Source organism: Vanessa tameamea, chromosome 9 (assembly GCF_037043105.1).
Source record: "Vanessa tameamea isolate UH-Manoa-2023 chromosome 9, ilVanTame1 primary haplotype, whole genome shotgun sequence".
In the NCBI taxonomy this organism is placed as follows: Eukaryota; Metazoa; Arthropoda; class Insecta; order Lepidoptera; family Nymphalidae; genus Vanessa; species Vanessa tameamea.
In genome coordinates, this window is record NC_087317.1 from 9,330,879 (window position 1) to 9,346,191 (window position 15,313).

The 15,313-nt window shown below is 32.7% G+C and overlaps 1 protein-coding gene across 1 annotated transcript; it reads right to left on the minus strand.

Annotated features, from left to right (window-relative positions):
• Positions 1 to 6: 6 nt before the first annotated feature.
• On the minus strand, positions 7 to 15,210 carry Ire1 (Inositol-requiring enzyme-1). Its single transcript, XM_026632716.2, has 14 exons — positions 14,985 to 15,210; positions 14,785 to 14,902; positions 11,003 to 11,254; positions 10,378 to 10,569; positions 8,640 to 8,880; positions 7,981 to 8,551; positions 4,730 to 4,911; positions 4,277 to 4,426; positions 3,780 to 3,919; positions 2,918 to 3,108; positions 1,885 to 2,018; positions 1,663 to 1,810; positions 1,067 to 1,261; positions 7 to 691 (listed from the first exon to the last, which is right to left on the minus strand). The coding sequence occupies exons 1-14, from the start codon at positions 15,057 to 15,059 to the stop codon at positions 200 to 202; spliced, it is 3,081 nt and encodes a 1,026-aa protein (XP_026488501.2). The 5' UTR covers positions 15,060 to 15,210; the 3' UTR covers positions 7 to 199.
• Between the last annotated feature and the right edge of the window lie 103 nt (positions 15,211 to 15,313).

Sequence of the window (15,313 nt, forward strand, 5' to 3'; positions counted from 1 at the left end):
ACACATATAATAAAATCATCGGCCATAGTCCAAACATCATGTAATAATGCTCAATAATCTCTCATCTCATACACTCAAAATCTCATCTAGTAGTTCCTAAATTTAACTACGGTCAGTACAAATTTTATTGAGACCATTTTCGCCACTTAATCTTACGAATTGCACTTATATAAAAATTAAATAAATAAAACTTAGTAAACTACTGCGGAGGTAAACTCCAGACGGGTATATCTTCCCTTTTCTTTTCCTTTTTCTTATAATAATGCCTATCTCTCATTCTCACGTCGTCTTGCCTAAGTATCCTAAAGTCTGTGCTTTGCTGGTCACTCCGCCAGTTCACTATCTCTGCACGTTTACGAGGAGACCCTTCCTTTCTGTAATTTTTTTTTTCTTTATCGTTTTCATCAAAGAAAACTTTGCTTTTAAGGAACAGTTCATTTTTCTCCATATCACTCGGGAGTAATTCTTCATTGTCCATATCGTCACTGAATTCTATGATGTCATCTCTATTGAAGGTGAAGGAATGCGGGTAGTAAGCTTGTAAAATGTCTTCCTGTTTGTATTGTTGCATCTGTATCCACACGTGTGGCAGCAGCAGCGGGAACCTCTTGAGCCAGTAGGAGACGAATCCATCGGGCAACTTCCCGAGGCTTTCACGAATTTCCACGTCTAGTTCTCTGTAGTGATGTTTCTAAAATGTTAAAATTGTTTATTGAATATAATATGATCAGTATTCACGTTTTGTTATACATGAGTTCAAAAATGTCTAGCTGTGCATTTAGTTTTAATGTCAAAAGTAACTCATTGAGTAGCGAAGTCAGTGTAAGCCCTGAGTTAACAATAAGTGGAATAAGTTAAACATTTGTCATAGAAGGTTATGAGGTTAAGAGTTAATTGAATTATGAAATATTAAAGAGCCGAGACAGTCAACACCACAGACCATCCACCGGGATACAATCGGACCTAAATTTACTGATAATCGGAATCTGAAGATTGTGGGTGCCCGATTAGTATAATTACAGACTGTCCCCAAAATAAGTCGGTCCAGTCCACGCGTCTGGCTGACCTTGTTGCGGATGGCGCGCAGCAGGTGCGCGACGCGCTCCCCGCGGTAGGTGCGGCGCGCGCGCAGGTCGGCGGCCACGGCGCCGCACACGTGCGCGCGCCAGTCGCCGCGCAGCACGCGCCGCGCGCCGCGCTCCAGCGCGGGCGCCGCGCCCTCCACGCCTCCGCTGCAGCTCTCCACCTGGTCGCTCACGTCCTAACGACGCATACTTGCATGGTCATTTTTTATCCTTAGAATAGTCATATAAAAGGGAAAACATAATTATTTTCTCTTTTATATGACTGCTTCGTTGGCAGTAACGGCTCCAAGTCTAAAGTTGGAAGTGCCGTGCCTCGGAAAGCACGTTAAGCTATTGTTCCTGAACTCTTTCCATCCCATCGTATTACAAGCGTGAGAGGATCACTATCCTAGTACACCTGTGTATGCGCACACATTTGTGCACTAAAATATGTCCTGCTTAGTTGGCTCGTCTGATAATATGAGTTTGAAATTCAGATCATTTTATGTCGATCATAAATACACAGCAAAGCGGTATGGTCAGCTGTGTATATCATGTTTTTTTTAATTTAAATTAGAACCGTCTCACGTAATCTAACCTGTAAGAAGTTCAATATGCTCTGCTTCCCCCAGAACATGGGGTACTTGAGCACGGCGGCGCAGGCCGGCCTCGCGTGTGCGCGCTCGCCGATCATCGATCTGATCAAGATCTTTGCTATCAACACTTCTTCTTCGGGCAACACTTTTCTATAGGCAATTAAAAACACAAAACATTAATAAAAATTCGTTATAATTAAATCAAAACTTATATTTATGCTTACTCCAATTGATCCAAATTATATTCCCCAGTAAGTATGTTAGCCTGCCTCCTCAGCACGTCGCCGAAGGGATGGTATCCCTTTGACAGCACGTAGTAAAACACACAGCCCAGAGAAAACATGTCGACTGACGTTGTCTGAAAATTAAATTATTCAGATTAAAATTATTATTTTTGTATTTTATTTTATTTTTTTCAATTCTTATATACATCAATAGTATATGACAAAGTATATAACATTAATCAAGCTAAATATTATTATTATTAAAATACTTTATTCTACACTACAAACAAACAATACCGACAAATTTAAGACAAAAAGTAATTAATTCGTATTTCTATTTTATTTACTTATTATTTTAATTGTCAATATCTATAAATACGATAATATAGGATACCATTATATAAGTAATCAAAATAAACTCTATTGAAAGAAACTATAACGACCACTATAAGTTTTAAATGTCAACTCTATGTCACTCATCAAATTAGATATATCATATACATATATATACCAACCATAAGAGGATTAAAACCAAATAAACAACATTTGACAGCAAATTGACGCCATATCATTATTAATCATATTACTATGGACTTGCGAAAAATTTTCGACGAAACTGTTAACGGAATTTTGGAAGTCAAATTAAAGTGGATATAAAAATTAAAGTAGTTGATTGTAATAGTGTTGTATTATAAATAAATATATATTAATTATAAACTCTTAGTAGTGCACAGTATAGCTGAGTTATTAGCAAATCTCATGAAATACGTTAATCCGAGGTTTGTTTATCTTTATTCCTACTTCCTTTGGAATAGGCTATAAAAATATATACATTTAAATACTACATGAAAGTCATCGAATACTAATTCCACGCATTTTAATAATTGCATAGAATAATATTATTTATTTACATGTAAATTTGATAGAAAACTAATTAACTGGTTTTTTTTTCTTTCTCGTAGAATTAAATAATTTGTTTGTGTAATATGTAGGGATGTATTGACTTTGCGGAGTCCTAAGCTTATATTCTCACCGTTCTTTCCCCGTTGATCATTTCGGGCGCTATCCAACCATCAGTACCGGTGACTCCAGAACGCCTCGAGAAACTGACTCGTCCGATATTCAATTTTTTCGACAGACCAAAGTCTGATATCATCGCGCGAACCTCGCCAGTCCCCGACGGCATGGACAGCAGAACATTATGAGGTTTGATATCTCTGTGAACTGGCAACTTTAAATAAATCACAAGTTTCAACATAGAGTACTATTTAGCAATTAAAAAAAAAGTAATTATCTTTACAGTATATGAATGAAATTAAAGTTTAATTATACGTAATAAATCATTTAAAAATTATTATAAATAAAAATTGCACACCTCAATCGCTCATTTCATTATAAAATAGAGTGATAGATAGAAGACACTGTTTATATACGACGGTTTAAAATCAAAGAAACGAAAGACGACATGGCTAGAAAGAATGTTACTTGTGAGATGACGTCAGACAGAGAAGTATGGAAGAAGACACGCTGCGCCGACCCCAAGTAAAATTGGGCTCGGGCAGGAGGATGATGATTTAAAATTTATCGTTGATTATAATTATTAGTCATAATATGTCCAGAGATTTTCAATAGATATTGTGTTTTCAAGTGTATTTTAGCGCAATTACTTTTTGGACTAAAATATTTTTTTTCTTATATATCCACGTGGACTGGCAAATAAACCAACCGTAACAGAGTCCTCACCGCCACTAATAGACATTGGAGCTATATAAAATATTTTTATTTATTTTATTGTTTAAGATCGCTAAAATGACCTAGAAATGTATGCAAAACACAATAGACGTTCACATTCGAGGTGTGCAATATACGGACAAAAAAGTTTTAATGCAAATTACCGATATCCATGGAATGTAGATGCGAGAGACCCAACGTCGCCTGTCGTAACACTTCAACTGCTTCGATTTTGCATTCGAAATTCAATTTCCTCTCGACATAATCCTGTAACGTCGCTGAGCACAGCTCTAACGCAATGTATCTGTAGAAAATATAAATTAGATTTATTTCAATTCTCATCTAAAGCAAGTGATAAATCTTAGACTCGTCTTTAACAATTTATATTAAGACACTCTTTTGCAACAAATTTGGCGTTCTCTAACGACGACTACGTTACGGAGTTCGGGGTCAACAATTTATTTTGCTTTTTTTTTATAAACAAAGCAATGAGTATTTACTTTAAATAAAATATGATATTAGCGAACCCAATTAACACAACAAAAAAAGAACTCTTTTCTCTCATCTTACCATGAGATCTAAAATCATCAGGAAATTAGTATGACATATTAACATATATATCAGATGAATGAATGAATGTCGTATCGACTCAATATCTAACCTGAACTGTTTATCGCGCTCCGTGCAGTAGTACCGCACGACGTGCGCGTGCGCGTCCGACTCGCGCAGCAGCGTCACCTCGCGGTCCGCGAACGTGAAGCACTCCGGCAGCAGGCGCTTCACGGCCACCGCTCGCTTGTCGAATGTGCCCCTGAAAGTATTGTATTCCTGATTTAATAGTAAATCAATAAGAAAATAATAAGCAATTCACACATTTATTGAATCCCTTTCAATTGAACCATACGTCTGCTTAAAGAAATAATATTTGTATAACAATGTAACTATCACCAAAAGTATGATATTTCAGCGCGATTAGGATTAAAACTGGTTAAAAATTTAATTGAAAAATCCATACGTAATAACAGACGAATTAAATTAAAAAGCTTGTAAAAAATTGACTTAAGTCTTACTTGACCTTGTGTTAACAATTATTGAGTGAGCTAGTTACACTCACCTGTACACAAATGTTCCTTCACATCCCTTCCCTAACACTTGACCTGTGTAGAAGCTGATCTTGCCGATACGAACCTCCCCCTCCCCAAGTTCTACCAGCTGACCTGTCACTTCTCCTTGAGAGGAAGTAGACGAGTTCGAACTTCGTGAACCGCCTTGAGACAGTTGTTGAAACTCTCGAGCCTGATGATAAATCGGTTTATTATTTTTTGATATTTCTTAGAATCTAGAGAACGGCTATAGTCTGCATAGATACTGACCGAAATCAAAATCACTAACTTTTGGTACTAATGTTATATTTTTAGTGTAAATAAACCTTAAAACAAAATTTAAAACATTGTTGTCTTAAATACAATATAACCTTTTAGTTGTAGTAAAAAAAAAACAAAGGCATTTTCGTTCAATAATTAAAAAAAAAAAAACAGTTTTTTAACTAAACCATAGAATTATTATTTTTCAAATATTGAGTTCTATCGATGTTTTACTAAGAGTGCGAAATACACACACATACATACATACATACATACATACATACATACATACATACATACATTCAATACCGCGCGTGGCAACTAGTAAATAAATAAAATATAAAAAAAGTCGATAGTATCTTTACTTCCTTTAAGATTAAGATTGATTGTCGCTAATTATTTTTTTATAGATAACGATAATACAAATGTGTTGGTGACCTAATACGTCATCTTTTCCATGGATGAAAACATTAGAACACAATATATCCATAAAATATTTATAAATATTAAATAAAAAATTCTTATATATAAATATAATTCGCGTATCTATGAAATTACTTTGAGGATTCAACACAAATTTTGAATTTAGGTAGAATTTATTTTTGATATAATCTATATTGGTGTATTTCCACAAATTTCTTAATTTTTCGCAAAAAAGCAAACATTTTTTTATAATAAATGATTAGCGTTGAGCGGGACTCGGTAGCCCAGGTACTTAATTTTAATAATATGTATATAAAGATACCGTTACTATTTAATATACTATAATAACTATAATTAACTTAGATCGATATTAAGAAAACTTAAGTAACAACTGTATTATTTATTTCGTTCAGTAATCAGAAGATCGGTATCATAAAGCTAATTCGACAAAATATTATTCTAAATGACCATTTTTTTAAACAGGATATCCGTTGTGATTATATGAAGAATCTAATGCAAACAAACTACATAAAATAGACGGCTTTCGGAAATCGCTATAAGGGGCCGTGAAAACTAAATAAAATACAATACAATACAACATATACAAGCCTAAGTATTAACAATTTAAAATTTATGTTCCAAATTCGAATCATTTTAGAGACATTAAAATTTTGCATGCCTAATTATATTTGTGTAAAGATAGATTAAATGACCTACATAGGTACATTATATTCTTGCGGCCGGTATCAAACTATCGATCGTTTTTCAAGGGCTAACTCATTTCAATATTATAGCTACGTCATCAATCTATGTACCTTAACATCAAAATATGCATGTAGAGACAATATACTATACAATGTAATCGTTGATATCGATCATTTAAACCTTATTGGATGAGACTTTTATCACATGCCTAAAATAAAAATTAAATTAATTCAAAAAAAGATTGGAAGGAAAAGTGACAGCTCGTCCGGTCATCCGGTCATGACAACCATTCCCAACGAAGATTAGCGGACTCTTTATACCCTGAGTCTTCTAATAGGACTACAATCCGACAAGACCGAAGAGACCGGACCGGATCGTAAACAATGATAACTTGCAAACTGCTACAAAGATATTGCAACAGTAAAACCTAGGTCTATCAAAGATCGTTTTATTCATTTGAATCTCTCAAAAGGGATCTCGGATAAGTGTAGCGTTATAAGCTAGCGACTAGACCTACGAGGCAAATGACAACAAATAATGAAGAAACTCAAAAAAAAAAGAAAAATATATAAAAACGATGATAATTATTTCTATATAAGATTTTAAATTAATTTGATTATTTTTATTACTCGATATTTCGACGTTATCTACGAATGTCTTCTTCACGAGCTCCACCAAATAAAAATAAAAAACATGGTAAATATCCCGTTTTAAATACTCGTAGCAATTATTTCTATAACATGAAAAATTTTATTCATAATATTGTGGCCTTGAAATTATCCAACATGTTATTATATAATTACAAAAAACGTGTTATCAAAAATAAGTCATTGAGCTTATGAAAAAGATAAAAAACCTAACTAAAAAAAAAAAATCACGCAAAGGTAATAGTTATTTATTAATAATTATTTATGAAAATAATAAAATCCCAATTGGAAAAATACAATTAAGCAAAGCACGATAACAGTTTCGCTACGAACAGTATCAACGATAAAGAAATTATTTCATGACATAGAACCGATTAATTAATACTGCAAGGCATTAATTTCCCATTAAACATTTTTGAAGAGCCGAGATGGCCCAGTGGTGAGAACGCGTGCAACCGATGAATGCGGATTCAAATCCAGGCAAGCACCGCGCAATTTTCATGTGCTTAATTTGTGTTAATATTTTTTTATTTTGGATGTGATATTGTATCTACTGTTGGTTGTCCTAATAAAATAAAATCTCGGCGCTGAAGGAAAGCATCGTGAGGAAACCGCATGTGTCTAATTTCAACAAAATTCGGCCGCATTGTATCCATCAAACCGCATTGGAGCAGCGTGGTGGAATAAGCTCCAAACCTTCTCACCGGGAGAGTAAGGCTTTAGCCCAGCAGTAGGAAGTTTACAGGCTGTTACTCGATGATTGAAGAATAATTTTGTTTGGATAATGTTTCTATAACACCGAAAGATTTTTTTTTTTTTTAATTATAAATATTTATTTTATCAACATATGCTGATATGACTATATAATACTGACCGATTTAGACCACGGCGGCTATTCTCCGAGACTAGCCAACTACGCAGGACAAGTGTGAGCAATTACAATTGTACAACTCTCTATTCCGTTCAAAATCGACCAAATTTAGACCAACGAGGCAGTCAGCCTATGTTAATATTAGCCATTAATTACCTACGTATATGACGCTGATGATTATTTATTCCACCTGAATTATTGGTTTAGACAACACTTAGTATAATTACCATTTAAAAAGTAAAACTCATTCATACCCAACTGTACAAATATCATCTTTAAACACGTAGCATATACTTCACAAATAAAAATTATATAATATTTAAATTGAATCCAAAAACAAAATGTATCAACTTACTTGATAACGCAGATACCAAAACATAGCAACGACCAGGCCCGTCAGAATTATAAGCAGGACTTTCAACGCCTTGTTCTCTTGCTGATGGAGCCAGATATACCCTTGCTTGTACCACAGATCTGGTCTAAAGTGGAAGTCCTGAAACTCATCGGTCTGAACGGAAACTGATACGGAGCTAGACTTTAAGTTGGTCTCGTTTTCACCGTCTTTCTCAGAGTCGGTGTGAACTTCCCCATTTATCAATTTAACGGCATTGTTCTGAGTTAAATGCGCGTTGAGGAAGTTCATATTCGGAAGCTGCGGCATCCATGATGTGGTAAGTTCCGGCACTTTGTAATGTCCCAGGAGTAAATACGGCGGAGCAACGTGTAAGTTTAGATCGTTAAGTTGGTAGTGAACGTTTTTAAACGGTTCGTATGTGACTCGTTCCGCTTTCGCTTGGTTTTCAGTGACGGGACCTTCTAAAAGCAATGGTCTCGTGTGCCCTGTGGATATTGTCACTGTATTTTTGTCCACTAGCGATGACAAAGCGTACAGGCCGTGATTGTGCTCGCCTATGTATAAAGTAGGACTGTAAACAGATAATTAAAAAAAATCATTTCAACAATGCTTTGATAGTATAAGGTTAGGATCACCGAATAAATCTTAAGATAACTTACTACAATTCAATATTGGAATTTTTAATTCCCTGTCCATTTCTTAAAGTGGAGGCATCTTCCATGATATGGTCCAACGTGTCATCGCCTATAGAGTTGAAAGGGACAGATATAAGTCCTTCTCTGTCTAGTAAATAGGCAGCAACGACTGGCGTTTCAAAATTATGTGACCACACGAGGTCACCAGTTTTTCGATCAAATGACATGACGCGCCCATTCGATGTCGATGTAAAATGTATGATGCCTAAAATAAAGATATTAAGTTACATACGATAAGCTGTACTTGTATTAAACGAATGACATACGTGTGAAATGACAGGTCAATAGATAAGGGATCAATTATGATTACTATGTAAGCGCATCATTTCTCAACCCGGTAACACGATACACTTGCATATATAGATATAATATTATAATCAGAGAGCGTTAAGCTTGTTTGTATCGGAAAGTAAAGTTCCCGAACCACAGATTACATATATAATTTTCGACAAAATCATTCACCTTTTGAAAGGTACATTATTCCAGATAACCATAGGGCTATGTATTATGTATACTTTATTTATAAATAAGCTAAATTCATGACTATATTCGTTGACTAAGTCGTGCATCTTAAAAACTTCCATGGTGTATGTTTCATATATTGTTTTGTTTCTCTTAAAATATTCTAAAAAAGTCCAAGACAGCACATGTCTATCTTCTAAGGATAACTCATGGTATCCATGTTTTTTCTTTTAAATTTTGATCAAAAATAATGAATTATTTGCGAATATTTATACGTATATAAATATGTTTAGTATACATTCAGAACCTATCCTTTGTCCTTTACAGGATATCGTTTACATCAATATCTTAGGAGGATAATTTTTCAAGTTCAAATTTTATCAAATAATAAAATAATTTATAAATAAATTTAATAATTGTTTTGTAAGCAAAATTTTTATTGCCAGGTTTATTTTGGAGTTATCACAAATAGTTCGGGAGACGATGCGTTCACCTATCTAGAAAATACGATAATATAGACTGTGTTATTTAACAAGCCGATGTCGCGATTATTTTGACAATTATCACTCGGTTTTCTTGATAAGGCGTTAATAATCAAAAACGTATATTTAGTAAAACCCACGTCTATAAATTGATTGATTACGATTATTAATTTTTTTTAATCTTCGAAGATTACTAACATATAAATGCTATAACTATGTATGTTTGTCAGTTCTATTTTTATTCCCACGCTACCAACCGAACTACAAAGAAATATTATGAGTTTTAGAATTCTGTAAAAATACTTTCTTTTCGAAAAAAAGGGAGAAAAGCCCAAAGCCGCAGTTAATATCTAACATTAGCATTTATTCATACTTTGAAAAAAAAATGTATCTACTCATTATATGGGAGTCATTACCCTTTAAAAATATTATTACCTAACGAACGCTAACAAATTTGAAAGTAACCTATAAATAGATTACAATGACTCGCTAAACTTGATTGTCAATAAACGTAAGATCACTGTACTGAAGACGTGCGTCGTGTATTAAAATAAGTACACGAAACGCAATAACGAGAATTAAGAACACAAATTATTTTAATAAGTTTAATTACATAAATGCATTTTTCAATTTCGCTCTAAAATATTCACTATATAGGTATATAACGAAGACTAAAAGAACCAAGCCAGAATTTTCGTGGTCCATCAAAAATTCAATCACTAATGTTAGGGGAGGTTAAGACGTAATTTATTCCATACCATAATCGTTCAGCATTTCTTTGCCCATCGCATGCGAGGTGTAGTCGAAGAATGTGACGTTCCAGTTCTGATTTTCATTGTTAGCGTCGTGCATCAATATGTTGTATTCCGTGCGAGCGATGTAAACACCACGCTTTTTGCCTTCGCACGTGTGATCATTGTCACTGTCAAATATCTTTGAACTGTCGAAGCCTGAGGAAATTGTTGTTTGTAAATAATTACGCAAACAAATCATCAATGTTCGTGTGATATGTGGTAATAGTGTTGAAAGACAAATCTTTGCGTACATAACTTTTGTGAGATAATTTCTTAAATAAAGACAAAATTACATTACACTACACAGAACATTAACTATAATATTAAAATTTATTTTATTCGTAAATAAAAAAATAACTTGAGGTAGAATTTGAACCAGTTTTTTATTATAAGTCATAGAATTGATAAATAATATTTTTTTATGGGCGCTCAGCTATGTAAAAGTCGCAGGTTCGATCGTGAACCTATTGGGCTATTATGGACCCCACTTCTAACATAAGCTTTGCACTTAACTAGAGGGGAGAATATTAGGAACTATTGAGAACAGGCATTGCAAGAATTAATAAAAAAACTTCTAGACGAAATATACCTGAAACATGTTCTCGCGTCCCAGTTAAAGGATCGAGCATGAACCACGTGTCACTCTTCTTCCCTGTATAAAGAATACCCTCGGTAGAACGACAGGGCGCATTCGCCACCAGCTCCGGTATCGTGAATGGTAACTTCTTGAGCATCTGTTTGTCTCCTCTCGGACCATACATGTAGAGGAAACCGTGGCGAGGATCCGGCAAAAATTGAGGCATGAGATTTGCATGTTGATTCGGGACTTTTACTACAGGTTCTACAATCAAAAATATAAATATAAATGGATATCCTATAGACACTGTTTATAGCGCACAGCGCTAGTAGTAACCGTAATTAGGATTATATTTTAAATTATGAATTTTAAATTATATCGTTATCGCGCCAAGATCTTTCCGCTCGCACACAGCCAGCGTACCAACTGTTGCTAATGTAATGCGTGTTACTGCACAATTAACCGAACATTTTTTATAAATCCTATATTGGTCGATATTTAAATATTAATTACACGATTTTTATTACCAGAAAATTCTTCGAAATTGCTACTGTACGGCGAAAATATCAAGTTCTTTAGCTTGATTTTATTTTCGTATATTAACCCTTTATTATACATTTATTTTTTTAATAATTATCTGTGACTTCTCTGTGAACCTTATTAATATTATAAAGATGAAACAATTGTATGTTCGGAGTTACTAACAAAAATAACTATTACCTATTCTGATTTAAATGGCACTCTGATATTATTACAATATAGTTTCACGCTACATAAAGACTACATGATTTGTAATTTGCCATAGCAGTCGGAGAGAGAATTGTCGCTCCAGGAATTTTCGAACGTCGCCAAAATTATAACAGAAAATATCTACAAAAATGACGAGCATCTATCTTTTATAGATAATTCAACGGTAACTATTTACCTATGTGATTAAAAAAGGAGAAAAAACCATTATAGGTGCAATTTAGTTTAAGTTGCCGAAGGATTTATCTTTTTCGACATTGATAACGTAGTAATTTTAAGCGTATTATGTAGACAAATATTACTTAAATTTTTTCAGTTAAATTTTATTTTCAATTTTACGACATATTTAAATAAAGGGGCGTGTAATGTTGTACTATGCTTTAGCACAGTTAGTATTGATCAGGTGTCAAATGCAATCTACATCATATTGTTTAAAAAAACGGGTGGGTAGCTAGTGTGTAATGTAGAAATGAACTTATCTATAAACATTTATAATATTTTCAAATAGTTAATATACATTATTATATGGTTTCGTTCAGAGTTCGACATAAAAGCGCATAATTAATATTCAACCGGAAGGAATTTAAGCTATGTCAGTGAGACGCAGGCCCGAGGCCACAAAATTTCAAAAGGAAAGAAATAAAACTTGTACAATATGCGCTTATAATTAAAAAATCTGGTATAGTATTACGACTCGAAAGGGGTTTGACACCCTTTTTGGAATAAGAGTAATGCGGAAATAAGTTTAATTATTAAAATATTGTACATGAACCCAATTATTTTCCTATAATCCTTCACTCTATAATAATCAGTGGATTCGTTTTATATTGTTTTATAAATAACGTTTAACAATATAACATTATATTGGTTTATTAATTACGTCATCATAATAGAACTAAACTGTCACATACATCTGTTGTGCTAACCCCACGCCAGCCTAAAACTTTTTGTTTTTACTCTTAAGTATTTTATAGACAGAATAAAAAGCGATAACACAATGAGATGCCAATCGAAAAACCCGTTTTTACATTGTTTTCAAGGCACGTAGTTTAGCACGGGCCATTCTCTGATGGAAAACACCCGAACAAGACTTATATATTATCAAAATGTGTATAAGCTACTAGCTACGAGTGACTAGACTGGTAATAAGTTATATATACAGTTTGTGCATTCAATAAAACCGGCTTTACAAAACAAAATATGAATAACCTATACATATATCTATTATTATTACATATCACTAGGTACTTGTAGACGTAATTCCACATGGCCGGCGCTCGATGCGCGTATGATAAAATACGAACGCATTAATATTGATAACAAACACCAGGTATGTACATTCCGACCGGCATGTCTTTATCTAATAGTAATTCAATAGTGATTTTTACTAAATATTATTCACATTTGACATAATTTTACTATTTATATTATGATATGGTGATAATAAATTGATTAATATGAATAATATGATAATTACAACGGAACATGTTTCTAGAACTTATGCATGAGACTTAAATAAATTATGTAATTATTATATTATGGGCTGAGTAAATTAGGATGTAAAATAATATTGAAACATTCTATATTGAATAGGCTTTGTGAATATCACCCTATTACTTTTCAATTATTCTGCCGTGAAGTACCAATTTCAAAACCATGCATTGAAGTGCCTTTTTTTTTTTTTAAGCGTGCCTAAGCCAGTATAATTACAGGTACAAGTTATATAACATAAGATCTCATGGTAGGCTCTGATGGAGTAAGGATTGCTTCAATATACAATGCAAATATCTTTCGACAAAGTAACACATTTGATTAGATGCTGCATTTGCTCATACCCACAAACCTTTACCTTCTTAAATAAATTATATAACTCACAATCAAACACATGAAGGGTACTAAAGCTTATATATAACCTATGGCTTGAACATGTGACTCTTAATTGAAGACTAGATCAAACCTGTGTAAGCACCAATGAATTTTCATGTGCTTAATATGTTTGTGAAAAATGCATGTGTGGAATGATTATTCTCCACTTATGTTTTCAAACATTAATCAGCTACAAATCTCAAATGAGAGATCGAAGGCCAGTCTATAAAAGCTGTTTAACACTCCATGTTTAAAATTGACTAAAGTAAAACCTTTTTTTAGCATTAGAAACATTTATAAGATTATACAAATATTTATTTGCACTCACATTTTACCTATAAATCATTTAGCTTGATAAAGAAATATAAGTTCGGATAAATCAATTATTTTTATTAATTATTATAGTTGGTAAACCCTAAGCTATATAGAATTATTAACAAATAATATTCAAAAATATTAATATTAATAAGATTGTAAATTATTTAGAGTATTATAATTTATCACTATCAATAAAATTAATCCCCTAATTAGGTTAAAGGATAGCATATCTATCATGTTTTGTTTAATGTTTTATAATATATATTAATCTTTCAAATTGAGTTAAGGAAAACTACAGATAATTACATGTTTTACATCAGTTTACGACATCTTCAATATAGAACTGGCGATTAATTGTTCAAGAAATAAAATATTCTTTTAAAAAGAATTACTATTCTAATATTATCTAATTAAATTGAGGACTATACATAATCAAATAATAATAATTTTAAAATTGGTGAATTCCAAAATTCGTCAGTTAAAATGTTAGATTTTGACTTTTAAAATAAATTAAAAGGCTGTTAAATTTTTTTTGACCAACAAAAATATTAGATTTACTCTTATATTATAATATTTATTAAGTGCCGTATCTTTCACAGTTTATTAAAAGTTGTTGTATAAAAAAATACTTCATAATTTATTTAATATTTTTAAAAGGTACATAATAATATTATTAAAAATGCATATAAATAAAATCTTAGAGTATTACGTTATCCAAGGTTGCATCAGATGTTATAGTCATATTAGTTTATTAAAATTTCACAGAAATCAATTCTTTTGTAGTACTTACAAAAAATCTAGTTTTATTTGTGTATAAATAATATACAGTATTGTAGCTAATTTCAAAATTATTTTTCTGTTACCGTCTTTAAGTTTCCATATTATATTTCCCGATTGTGGTTCCACAGCCACCATGCCGCCCCCTAACGTGGCAAACAGCAAAGGCCGGTCTTCTAAAGCTCTGGATAATTCTGTATTTTCCTGTAAAAAAAGCACTATTCACGTCACATTCATTTCACCTTGCACTTTAAATATTTAATGTGGGCATAACAAAGCACTTCACCTTTCTATCTTTATCCACAACAGATCCGACACCGAAGGATTCTACCACAAACAATATTATAAATAAATACTTCATTTTTATTTCATTCTCATTAACGACTATGTATTAATAAACCCATTCTGCTTAATACATTTATATCTACTTAAAACATAACCAATAAATAGAAAAATTAAAAGGTATGTAGTCGCGAAACAATAATCACAAATGATGAGAAAATCGTCGCACTTGTCATTTCACATTTGTACTACAGAGTACAGACTATAAAACTTATATAAATAAAAACAAACCAAACGTCAAATATTAATGCATGCTTCGTTCAAAAATGGTTG

Coding starts and splice junctions, on each gene's coding strand:
- Ire1 (XM_026632716.2), bottom strand. CDS start 15,059: ATGAAGTATTTATTTATAATATTGTTTGTGGTAGAATCCTTCGGTGTC. Junction 8,881..10,377: donor AGAAATGCTGAACGATTATG/GTATGGAATAAA, acceptor TCTTTATTTTAG/GCATCATACATTTTACATCG. Junction 1,811..1,884: donor TATAATTTGGATCAATTGGA/GTAAGCATAAAT, acceptor AATTGCCTATAG/AAAAGTGTTGCCCGAAGAAG.